We start from the raw sequence: 13,211 nt of genomic DNA, 5'->3' as shown, positions 1-13,211 counted from the left end.
GACAAATGCCTCCAGACTGCTGAAGAGAAGATGCACTTGTGTTTGCCCTTGGGTAATTTTCTAACATGTGATGCCTTCTTCAGTTCATGCATTTTGCCAAGGGCAACCTCTGCCAGCAGTAGGAGGCCGACAGGGCCTGACTGAGGTGTGGCAGTACAAATTAACCCATCTTAGCTGTGATCTGTGTAGCTAGGAGCAGTGGGCTGCTGCCTTCATACTGCACCTGGGGACCAACTCCAGTTCTTTTCCCATTGCCTTGGTCAGGGGCACAGACAGGAGTATAAAACCTAACATGCAAATTTCTTTTGATGATGAGGGAAACCAGAGCACTTGGAGGAAACCCACCGCAGACATGGGGAGAACATGTAAACTCCACAAGGACGACGATCTGGGATGACCCCCAAAGTTGAACAACCCCAGGGTTCGAACCCAGGACCTTCTTGCTGTGAGGCGACAGTGCTAACCACTTGAAATATTTGTTGTGCAGGACTAGATGTGCTAGAAGTTTGTAGGCTTTTTTTTTTTAATGACATTGTCTGGTCTGTATTTGGTTTATAAGTTCTCACATTTGCTCTTTATGTTCATGTTATTACTATTCGACCATTTTGATGACTCTGATTTTTATTGATATAATAAATGATAAAACATGTCTGCACTACAGTCAAAAAAGAAAAAGGGGAGCATTGGCTCTGGTGCTTCTGAAAGCACTCAGTGAAGGATTGTGGAATCTTTGCTAAAGACTGTTTACATGGAATGTTGAAAGCACTGAACACGTTGCTTGCATTGTTAATACTATGTTAAGCATTTCCCAAACTCATTTTGAAATGTTAAAATGTTAATTTAAAAAAAAATTTTTTTTTACTTAAACTTAAAAAAAGTGGGTGTCCAGGTGGAGTGGCAGATCTCCGGTTCGAATCCCCGTGTTACCTCTGGCTTGGTTGGGCGTCCCTACAGACCCAATTGGCCGTGCCTGCCGGTGGGAAGCCGGATGTGAGTATGTGTCCTGGTCACTGCACTAGCACCTCCTCTGGTCAGTCGGGGCGCCTGTCGGGGGGAGGGGGAACTGCGGGGAATAGCGTGATCCTCCCACGCGCTACGTCCCCCTGGTGAAACTCCTCACTGTCAGGTGAAAAGAAGCGGCTGGCGATTCCACATGAATCAGAGGAGGCATGTGGTAGTCTGTACCGGATCCTTCCCCGGATCAGCAGAGGGGGTGGAGCAGCGACCGGGACGGCTCGGAAGAGTGGGGTAATTGGCCAAGTACAATTGGGGGGGGGGCTTAAAAAAAAGTATAGGGAGATTGTTAATATGTATTTCCTCTCTACTTCATTATAGTAAAATGGGGTCCCCTTTGACCCTGGGGATGCATGCGGGAAGTTTAGTTGATAAAACAGCGGTCACAGAGTGTTGTTGCTGTGAACTAAATAAGTCTGTGAACTAAATAAATGTTTATTCGTAAGAACAATCTATACTTCAGCTGTGGGTCAAACCCAAATAATGAAAAACACTGCTTTAGAGAAGTTATCCTATGTCCCATAATGGGGGAGCCAGTTGCTTACATCCCTATTAAGAGGCTTTGATCCAGTAACAAATGTCTTGTACATGTAGTTATCCATGCTGATGAGGCAAGGGAGCAGGCGCTTTCAGAACAGTTTTTCTCAGAATGTGGCAACAATGAGGCCTCTAAAATGTTCTGAAGCCCTCAGTGACTCAGATTGTCCTTGCTAGAACTAAAATTTGATCCTAATGTTAACAGACAGTAATTACTAGTGATCAGGCTTTTGATGTTAGAGCTGCCACACAATGGAACTCTCTTCTTATTTAACCAAGACAAACCAAGTCTCTAACTTCTTTTAAATCTTGTCTTTCTTTTTGTGAAAGCTTTAACAACATTTTTGATGGCCAAAATCCTAATTAGATGTATGACTTTAGGTCATCCTACTGCCAGCGCTGTCAAGTACAGGTGCCTGCAGTGTCCCTCCACGTCTGATGCAGCTGTTGAAGGTACTGAAAGGCTCTTTGGGTGACGTTAAGTGCAGGGTGGACCTTCCTCAGACTTGGCTCGCCAAGCAAAGATAGACTACACAGCCCAAAGTAAGCATGGAGGGGATCTGGACAAGACAGAAGAGAGACACATAAGGAGAGATACAAGGGAGGACAAGGAAACATGCATCACTGTAATGACAGTTCATTCTGAAGCTTTTAATATGGTCAGGAATATAATTGTGAGAGGACACCCAAAAAATAAATATAAAATTATAGATTAAAAATGCACAAAAAAATGTTCACAATCTACAGCATCATCTATATGAACTCATTTTGCAAAATTGTTATTTTTTGTTGCAGTGTTTCTTTATGAAAATATAAATGCATATCTTTACCCCCCCCCCTTTTGCCCTTTTCTTCCCTTGGAAGCTGACTAAAAGCCAGCAAGGCTTGTAAATGGAACAGTAATTGAATTACAATGAAATGACAACCGATTTGCCACTGACATAAGAATCGATCAAAACACCATTAGCTGCATCAATCAGAATTCATAAGGAATTATACTCAAGGTTGAACAGAACAGCTGTAAGATGTTCCATACTATAGGATAAAATGTAATGTGGAAGTAGTGGGCCTCTTCAGCGTTCTACCAATGTCCCCTTTGTTAATTAGAACAATAGTTCAAAATAAAATTCTAAGCAGTTGTTGACTTCTATATTGTTCAATCTAGGACTGGGTTGTGGTTGAGAAGACAGTGGATCTGACTTTGCTTGCTTGTATATCCACAATGTGATATCGCCGAACCACCGATGAGGTTGTTTTTGAACAAAATTTGGACAAATGACACATCTCAATATGTTCTGGCATTCTAAAAAAATACAGATCAGCACAAGGGGGCACCATATCACTTGTTTTATCACACATGCATATGTCACGAGCCTTATGTCATCAGTCATTGTTTCTGTTACTCTTATCATTTGTAAAGCATTATCAGAAATGCTCTTTCATTATTCAATACTAGCCATGCAACATTACCTACTAAGAATGGCCTACAAGTATGGGTAAACTTCTTACATTACATTACATTACAGTCATTTAGCCGACGCTTTTATCCAAAGCGACTTACAATATGTGAATTTAACGTAGGAAATCAGGAGAACTACTAGTCATCAGAGGTCATAAGTGCATCTAAACAAACATCTAAGAGCAAAACCAGTGCTAAAGTAAAAGTGCAAGAAAGAGGTTTTTTTTTATGAGTGAATACAGTAAGTGCTAAGAACAAGTAACAGGGTAGTAGTTCTTAAACAGGTGAGTTTTCAACCTGCGCCGAAAGATGGGCAGCGACTCCGATGTCCTGACATCAGTGGGGAGTTCATTCCACCACTGTGGGGCCAGGACAGAAAAGAGCCGTGACCGGGTCGATCGGCAGCAAGGGCTTCTGAGCGACAGGGCAACCAGACGTCCCGAGGCAGCAGAGCGAAGTGGTCGGGCGGGGGTGTAGGGCTTGACCATGGCCTGGAGATAGGAAGGAGCTGTTCCTTTCACTGCCCTGTAGGCTAGCACCAGAGTCTTAAACTGGATGTGAGCAGCTACTGGGAGCCAGTGTAGGGACATGAGAAGGGGAGTTGTGTGGGAGAACTTAGGGCGGTTGAACACCAGACGAGCTGGAGCTTTCTGAACAAGCTCCATAGGTCCGATGGCTGACACTGGGGCGCCAGCAAGGAGGGAGTTGCCGTAGTCCAGCCGGGAGATGACCAGAGCCTGGATGAGCACCTGTGCCATCTCCTCTATAACATTCTGATGTTATAGAGGAGAAATCTGCAGGAGCAAGCAACCGATGCAACGTTTTAAGCAAACGACAGTTGGTCGTCCAGGATCACACCCAGATTCCTCACAGTCCGAGTTGGCGTCACCATGGTGTTGTCAATGGTGATGGCCAGGTCTCAGTGCGGGCAACCTTTCCCCGGGAGGAACACAAGCTGTCTTGTCCAGATAGAGCTTCAGTTGGTGTGTCGCCATCTACTCCAAGTTGTCAGTCAATCATGCAGCAATGCGTGTCTCTACTTGTGTGTCAGAGGGAGGAAAGGACAAGATCAGCTGGGTGTCATCAGCATAACAATGGTAAGAGATGTCATACAAGCGAATAACAGAACCCAGGGATGTCGTGTACAGGGAGAAAAGGAGAGGACCCAGAACCGAACCCTGTGGAACGCCTGTAGTCAGTCTGCGAGGCTCAGACACAGATCCCCTCCATGTCACCTGGTAGGAGCGACCCGTCAGGTAGGTTGCAAACATTGAGAGAGCAGAGCCTGTGACACCCAGCCCCTTGAGGGTAGAGAGGAGGATCTGGTGGTTCACTGTGTCAAACGCAGCTGACAGGTCCAGGAGTATAAGGGCAGAGGAAAGAGTTTGCTCTTGCAGAGTGCAGCGATTCTGTCACTGCAAGGAGGGCCGTCTCTGTCGAGTAACTCACCCTGAACCCAGACTGGTTGGGGTCCAGGAGGTTGTTCTGGTGGCGGTACAAAGAAAGTTGGTTAAAGACAGCACGTTCAAAAGTTTTGGATAGAAAGGGTAGAAGGGAAAAAGGTCTGTAGTTTTTGACGTCAGAGGGTTAAGTGATGGCTTCTTGAGAAGGGGGGTGACTCTAGCAGTCTTGAAGGCAGATGGAAAGCATCCTGCCTGGAGGGAGGTGTTGATGAGGTGGGTTAGATAGGGAAGGAGTTCAGGTGCTATAGACTGAAGAAGAGGGGAGGGGACCAGGTCAAGGGAGCATGTGGTGAGGTGACTGGATGTGATGATGTTTAGAACCTCGTCGGGGGAGAGGGGAGTGAGGTGGGATAGGGTGGGACGTGGAGAGGTGAGGGAGGGTGCAGAGGGTGGGATAGTGCAAGCAGCACTAACCGGGTGGTGAGAAAAGGAGGATCTGATGTCGTTTACCTTCTTGTCAAAGAAGTTAGCGAAGTCATAGGGAGAAGGGAGGAAGTAGGAGGAGGAGGTGGGGGATTGAAGAAGTGTAGAGAAGGTTTCAAAGAGTTTCTTAGGATTAGAGGCAGAGGATAGGATTTTAGAGCGATAGAAGGCAGCCTTAGCAGCAGAAAGGAAGGAGGAGAAAGTTGAAAGAAGAGACTGGAAGTTGAAAACGTCCTCTGGGAGTTTGCCTTTTCTCCATTTGCGCCAGTATCATTTTCACCAAATGTTGAATGTATAGTTAGTCTTTATTTGGCATAGGTTTGCTTAGTAAATACACAGCCTCTTCTACTGTTATCTTTTATTGTCCCCTTCCTATCGCCCAAGACCAGCTGTTGCATCAATGGTTGAAACAATGTTGAAAGAGGCACAAACTCAATACTATCATCACCTACAGACCCAAACCCAGACCTTTTCATTTTCGGAAACTACTCTAACTCTCCCCCTTGTTCTATGAGCGGTTTTGTCAATACAGTCCCTGGTTACTGTAATGTGAGGACCTTGATGTCCTGAGCCCTGAGGTTGGCTGTGGACAATCACCTCATAAATTTAATATCACACAGGCAAACAGACGTTTAGGATTACCAGCAATTTTCCACTGCCCTAATGCAACACTGGCAATCACAACCCCGCCTGACCTCTCGGCACCTGTAAAAGGCAGGGCCGTTACCCTCTGACAGAGGTATCGTGGACACACCACAGGGCTCCAGGGAGCAACCAAAAAACTACCAAGTGTGACTAAACATTTTCATTGGTTGCACCAGTGTGCCCGAAAAATGGCAGGTGTGTGTTTGTGTGTGTGCGTTTGATGAGAATGACCTGGAAATCCAACAGTTAATCAATATCAAGAGGCAAGCCTTTACCATCTGGCAGAATGACATCAACTGTCAAATAAACGAGCTGTCCATGCAAGAGCAAAGTCAGTCATCCAAAGCCGGGTCAGGGAATTGAAGAACCAGTGGTGGATGAAGAAGGCCCTTGGGATCTAGTACCTTGCAGATGCTGGGGATACCAGAGGCTTCTTCGACGCTACTAAAGCGATATACGGTCCCAGCCACTGCCGTCTAACTCCACTTTGCTCCAAAGATGCTTACACACTGCTAACAGACGAGTCAATCAAAGAGAGGTGAAAAGAGCACTAACAGGACCTTTTAAATCGGGACTCTAGCCCTGCGATGGAGGCCCTCCAAAAACTCCCCCAACAACCCAAAGAGGAGGACATGGCAGCACCACCTAGTCTACGAGAAGTCCAGGATGCCATCAGGAAGATGAAAATAAACAAGGCTGCTGGTCCTGATGGAATACCGGCAGAAGTACTGAGGGCAGGTGGACCTACACTCCTCAGACATATATCCATGCCCTGCTACTTCAAATATGGGAAAAAGAGGAAATCCATGTGCAACTTAGGGATGCACTCACTATCTCTATCTTTAAGAAAGGGGACAAAGCTGAGTTCGATAACTACCATGGCATTTCCTTGCTTTCCACCACAGGGAAAACCCTGGCTAAGCAACACACTTCCCCCCCAATATCAGAGGAAATTCTGCCAGAATCCCAGAGCAGTTTTTGTCCTAACAGAGGTACCATGGACATGATTTTTACTGCCCGCCAACTCCAAGAAAAAGCCCAGGGACAGAATCAGCCATTGTACATGGCCTTCATAGACTTAACCAAAGCTTTTGAGTCCGTAAACCGCCAGGCCCTCTGGCTAGTTCTGTCAAAACTAGTCTGCCCTGACAAATATATCAGAGTACTATGACTACTACATGATAATATGTCAGCTAAAATACTTAGCAGTTATGGAGACGAGACAGAGTCCTTCAAGGTCCACACAGGAATTAAATAAGTCTTTTTTTTATTTTTTAAATTTATTTCTAGTTTTTCCCCTTATCCCACCCAATTAACCCAATGGCATATGGCCGGAACTCTTGTCGAATAACTCCCCTGGCTCACGTTTCCACAGGAAGGAGATAGTCGTAACACCAGCTTCCTTCAAACTCGTGTCGGCTGCTCTCGCTATTTTACACGCTGAAGCCTCACATGGATTGCATCACCTTCAGGCCGCGAAGGAGGCGTAGGGAGAATGTGCTTTCAGTTGCTTGGCTACAGGCGTCCGGGTGGGCCAGAGGGGTCGCTGGAGAACGACAAGTCCCCGAACACTAAACCGATCTACACCCACTATCCCTCGGGTAAGGGTGGCCTAATGAATGCCTTACCCCGTGGACGCTCTGGCCGTGAGCGGTTACAGCGAGTCTGGGATACGAACCTCCCAGCCACATGACAAGCGGGTTGCAAGAACGGCGGTTTATTCCGCTCAGCTACCAGAGCGGCGACAGGAATTAAATAAGTCTGTGTCACTGCCCCATCCCTGTTCTCTGTCTTCATTGCCACCATTCTCCACCTCGTGGGTCCCAATCTGCCTCAGGGAGTCAAAATCATGTACAGGACTGATGGGACTCCTCTGAATATTAACAGATTTAGGGCTAAAGGTAAAACCACCACCATATCCATCATAGAGTTGCAGTACGCCAATGACAACACCTTACTGTTCCACATAGAAAAGGAACTATAGAATATACTGGATGCCTTTACAAAGGCATACAAGCAGCTTGACCTGGCAATTAACATAAAAAAGACCCACATCCTCTACCAACCCCACCCAACCTAACTACGCCTGCTTTGCCCCCATCCATCTATGTAGACAATACCAGACTCGAAAATGTGGAACAGTTCTCATATCTTGGCAGCCTTCTCTCCTCCAAAGCCAACATTGACATTTAAATACACCATCGTCTCAGCTGTATCAGCTGGGCCTTCTCAAGATTGAGTAAAAGGGTTTTTGAAAGCTGCGACCTCCAGGTCAGAGCAAAAATTCTGGTGTACAAAGCAGTAGTGCTGCCCACCCTACCATATAGGTCAGAAACCTGGACCACATATAGCAGACACCTGAAGGCACCCGAGGCACACCAACAGCAATGCCTCAGGAAGATCCTTAAGATCAGCTGGGAGGATACGCACACCAACTTCAATGTCCTCGAGGAGGCCAACATGCCTACTATAACTGCCACCATAACACAAAATCAGCTGAGATGGATTGGCTATGTACTCCGCATGTTTGACTCTCACCTCCCGAAACAGATCTTTTACTCTCAGCTTGTGACAGGACGCCATGCCCCAGGAGGACAAAAGAAGCAATATAAACATAACCTCAAGGTCCACATCAAAAGGTTTGGCATCCACCTTAACATCTGGGAACAAGCAGCAAAAAACAGGGAGGCCTGGAGACTGGCTGTCCGTGAGGGTGCTGGGTGCTAAAATCATGACCTCCACTGAGCTGCTGGAAACAAGCACAGACTCAGAAAGGTGCGAGTTACCGGAAAGGCCAAGATCACATCTTCACACCCTTGCCCACATTGCTGTAAAATATGTGGCTCCAGGATCAGCCTCTATGCCCACCTGAAGACCCACAAGGACCTAGTCGGAAGACAGTCATACTTGACCCTGAGTGACTGCCGATGATGATGGTGTGTGGGTGTGTGTGTGCATGCATGTGTGTAGCGTTATTTTTTTCTACCCACATTCTGTGAAGACAATCTACTGTATCCTATTCTGCCTCTGATTGGCTCTGACCCTGATAGTCTGACTAGAGGTATCACGATTTCAATTCTAAAATCAACAACTGATCAAAATAAGTTTTCGATTTCGACCTTCGAAATCAAAAGCATGATCGGCGATTATTCTAGTATTTTTTTTCTCTCCACCCCCACCTACTTGCGTGTGTCTGGAGGAAAAAATAAAATACTTCAGAGACGACACAGTGCAGCTCACTGGCAGCCTGCAGCTGCAGTTTTTGAGACACCATGGCCACTGTTGGAGTCAGAGATGACAGAGATAAAAACAGAACTGGAAAATCCCCCTGCTTCCTTGAAGTCACCGGTGTGGAAACATTTTGCCTTCCCTGTGAGTTATATCAACAATGAAGACGTTGACAGAAAAACTACTTTCTTCCCAAATGACTGATGAAATAAGTTATTGTTATTACATTTTAAATACATTTAAATTGGCCTTAGTGTGGTACATGACCAAAAAAGAAATAAAAAATACTGCAGTTATATCACACTTGATACCACGTAGCCTACCTTTTTAAAAAAGAATTTGAAAATGTAAATGACTGTTGTCAGGGCATAAAACCAATGATCTGCTTATCTTTACAAATCAAGACTCGATAGTCTAACAATGGCATACCTGTCAGTGCTGGGAAAAAAAAAAGTTTCAATCAAAAATTGAAAGTCAAATTGAATTGTGGATTTGGAGACTCTTGACACCCCTGATTCTTACCCTAACTATCTCACTCCTCATGCCTACACCTAACCAATCTAACCAACGAGTACTAGCCAACCAGAGGCAGAGGAGGGCAGGTCTCCACGGAATGCGGATGGGGAAAAAATATGACGTGTACGTGTAGGTGTGAGACAGTGCCCTGTACTCCTTGACCATGATCACAACCTTTAAACTACTACTACTACTACTACTACTTTCGGCTGCTCCCGTTAGGGGTCGCCACAGCGGATCATCCCTTTCCATTTCTTCCTGTCTTCTGTGTCTTCCTCTGTCACACCAGCCACCTGCATGTCTTCCCTCACTACATCCATAAACCTCCTCTTTGGCCTTCCTCTTCTCCTCTTCCCTGGCAGCTCCATATTCAGCATCCTTCTCCCAATATACCCAGCATCTCTCCTCCACACATGTCCAAGCCATCTCAATCTTGCCTCTCTTGCTTTGTCTCCAAACCGTCCAACCTGAGCGGTCCCTCTAATATAATCGTTCCTAATCCTGTCCTTCTTCGTTACTCCCAGTGAAAATCTTAGCATCTTCAACTCTGCCACCTCCAGCTCCGCCTCCTGTCTTTTCGTCAGTGCCACTGTCTCCAAACCATATAACATAGCTGGTCTCACAACCATCTTGTAAACTTTCCCTTTAACTCTTGCTGATACCCTTCTGTCGCAAATCACTCCTGACACTCTTCTCCACCCACTCCAACCTGCCTGCACTCTCTTTTTCACCTCTCTACTGCACTCCCCGTTACTTGGACAGTTGACCCCAAGTATTTAAACTCAAATGCCTTTGTCACCTCCACTCCTTGCATCCTGACCATTCCACTGTCCTCTCTCTCATTCACGCATAGGTATTCCGTCTTGCTCCTACTGACTTTCATTCCTCTTCTCTCCAGTGCATACCTCCACCTCTCCAGGCTCTCCTCAACCTGCACCCTACTCTCGCTACAGATCACAACGTCATCCGCGAACATCATCGTCCATGGAGACTCCTGCCTGATCTTGTCCGTCAACCTGTCCATCACCATTGCAAACAAGAAAGGGCTAAGAGCCGATCCTTGATGTAATCCCACCTCCACCTTGAACCCATCTGTCATTCCAACCACACACCTCACCATTGTCACACTTCCCTCATACGTATCCTGCACCACTCCTACATACTTCTCTGCAACTCCTGACTTCCTCATACAATACCACACCTCCTCTCTCGGCACTCTGTCATAAGCTTTCTCTAAATCTACAAAGACACAATGCAACTCTTTCTGGCCTTCTCTATACTTCTCAATCAACATTCTCAAAGCAAACATTGCATCTGTGGTGCTCTTTCGTGGCATGAAACCATACTGCTGCTCGCTGATCGTCACCTCTCCTCTTAACCTAGCTTCTATTACTCTTTCCCAAATCTTCATGCTGTGGCTGATCAACTTTATACCTCTGTAGTTGTTACAGTTCTGCACATCGCCCTTGTTCTTGAAAATCGGTACCAGTATGCTTCTTCTCCACTCCTCAGGCATCCTCTCACTTTCCAGGATTGTGTTAAACAATCTAGTTAAAAACTCCACTGCCATCTCTCCTAAACATCTCCATGCCTCCACAGGTATGTCATCAGGACCAACTGCCTTTCCACTCTTCATCCTCTTCATAGCTGCCCTCACTTCCTCCTTGCTAATCCGCTGAACTTCCTGATTCACTATCCCTACATCATCCAACCTTCTCTCTCTCTCATTTTCTTCATTCATCAGCCCCTCAAAGTATTCCTTCCACCTTCTTAGCACACTCTCCTCGCTTGTCAGCACATTTCCATCTCTATCCTTGATCGCCCTAACTTGCTGCACATCCTTTGCAGCTTGGTCCCTCTGTCGATCACAACCTTTAAACATACCGGTAATTAAAAATTTAGAGAACTACTGATCTACAAAAATATAGTTTTTTTTTCTTGCATGGACTTTGGAAACTGTTTTTGGCTAATTTTGGGCTGCTGAATCCAAATCTGAGCTTAGATTTGCTCTATCACATCAAGTTTTTGTGCTATCTGTATGCTCCTTATTCAGGATTTTACAAAAGTTGACCATCTAGTCTGGCAATCATGGTGGGGATAAAAATGACCCGTATTCATTTCCTAAGTAATTTCATGCTAGGCTGAGTGTTTATTTGTAGTATCTTTGAAATAAATGTATTTTATCATGTAATATCACATGTATTCTATAAATATATTGCTAATCTGAGCTGAGATTTGAATTTGCCAAAACAATCTGCTGAGTTGTTGGCTTCCAGGCTGCAAGAGAAAAACCTTCTCAAACCTGGCACAAGTGTCTCATTTTATCGCAACAGGGAGGCACAACTGAGGAAGTATTTCCACTCTGATGGTAAACTTGTATACTGCAATGATGTTGAAGGACTTCTTCTCACTATGGGATTGCCTGCGTACCATTCAAGTGAGTGGAGACTCTTTATTGACAGTTCGAAAAGAAGTTTAAAATGTGTTTTACTTCACAATGGGAACATCTATGGATCCATCCCTATAGGACACTCAGTGACCTTGAAGGAGGAGTATGCAAACATCAAGGTTGTACTTGAAAAATTGAAGTACCACGATCATGAATGCTTGATTTGTGTGGATTTGAAAATGGTGAATTTCCTTTTGGGGCAACAAGGAGGTTACACCAAATACCCTTGTTTCCTATGCTACTGGGCCAGTAGGGCTAAGGAGGTGCACTGGGTGAGAAAGGAATAGCCATCAAGGAATAGTTTGATACCTGGTGACAAGAACATCATTAATGAATCACTGGTTGATCGGAAAAATATCATCCTTCCACCATTGCACATCAAACTCGGTCTGAAGCAGTTTGTTAAAGCTCTTGATCACACTGGAGACTGCTTTGGCTACATATGTTCAACCTTTCCGAGTCTTAGCGACGAGAGGAAAAAAGCAGGGATATTCGACGGACCTCAGATCAGAACATTACTCAAGGATCCACACTTCGTTATGATGATGACCGCTGTCGAAGCTCGAGCATGGAATGCATTCACTAATGTGGTGCAGAATTTTCTTGGGAACAAGAAAGATGACAACTACCGAGAGATTGTGGAGGAGCTGCTCCTTAGTCTGCGAGCGCTGGGGTGCAGAATGAGCATCAAGGTGCACTACTTGCACAGTCACCTGAGCAAGTTTCCAGATAACCTTGGAGATGTAAGCGAGGAACAGGGTGAACGTTTCCATCAAGACATTAAAGTGATGGAAGAACGTTATCAAGGTCGTTGGGACTCAAATATGATGGCATATTACTGCTGGAGTTTGATGAGGGATGTCCCAGATGCTGTATATAAGAGATTGTCCACAAAGAGGAAGTTTACCATGTTGTAATATGATTACACCTGTGCCTTTGGATACTTACGCTTTCAAGTACCGGTACTTATTTTCTTATATTCGCAATTTTTTGCATTTATTGCTGCATTTTGAATGTCGTGAAAAGTCACAAAACTGCTTTGAGCTTGAGTGATGCCTTGTATTTAAGGGATGTACACCATGTTAAGGGGAACTTTTTCCGTCTATATATTAGTTTAGTGAAATTTGTAAACTTTTCATACATTAAAAATATTGAGAAAATGTGTAAAAATATGTGCAAGCCAGCATGGATTAAATGTCAATGTATGATTTAATATTATAATTGAAGTAGGTACCTTTCATTGTAATCATTTTTGCATCTATCGATCTTCTAATGCAACAGTGTTTTTTAACTTCGAGTGTAAAATTGCTGTTTTCACAAAAATAATGAGTTTTCATAGTTCAAAAACCTGATGCGATAGGCAAAAACTAATGCCAGATTTGGATTCAGCACCCAAAAGTTAGTTAGAATTTGTTGAAAACCCCCATGCAAGAAAAATTGTGTTGACCAGAATTCGTCAAGAAAAATGCTGCAGTGA

General features: G+C 44.9%; 1 protein-coding gene across 1 annotated transcript in view; it reads right to left on the bottom strand.

Moving 5' to 3' along the window:
* Window positions 1-1,779: 1,779 nt before the first annotated feature.
* pggt1b (protein geranylgeranyltransferase type I, beta subunit) overlaps window positions 1,780-13,211 on the bottom strand; it is a 66,860-nt gene continuing 55,428 nt past the window's right edge. The window contains exon 9 of the mRNA XM_056292072.1: window positions 1,780-2,111. Within this exon, the coding sequence (XP_056148047.1) occupies window positions 1,954-2,111 (158 nt within the window). The 3' untranslated portion in view covers window positions 1,780-1,953. The remainder of the gene's footprint in view (window positions 2,112-13,211) is intronic.

Source organism: Lampris incognitus, chromosome 1, assembly GCF_029633865.1.
Source record: "Lampris incognitus isolate fLamInc1 chromosome 1, fLamInc1.hap2, whole genome shotgun sequence".
Lineage (NCBI taxonomy): Eukaryota > Metazoa > Chordata > Actinopteri > Lampriformes > Lampridae > Lampris > Lampris incognitus.
The sequence above is the reverse complement of the archived record's forward strand: the minus strand, read 5'-3'. Positions and strand labels throughout refer to the sequence as shown.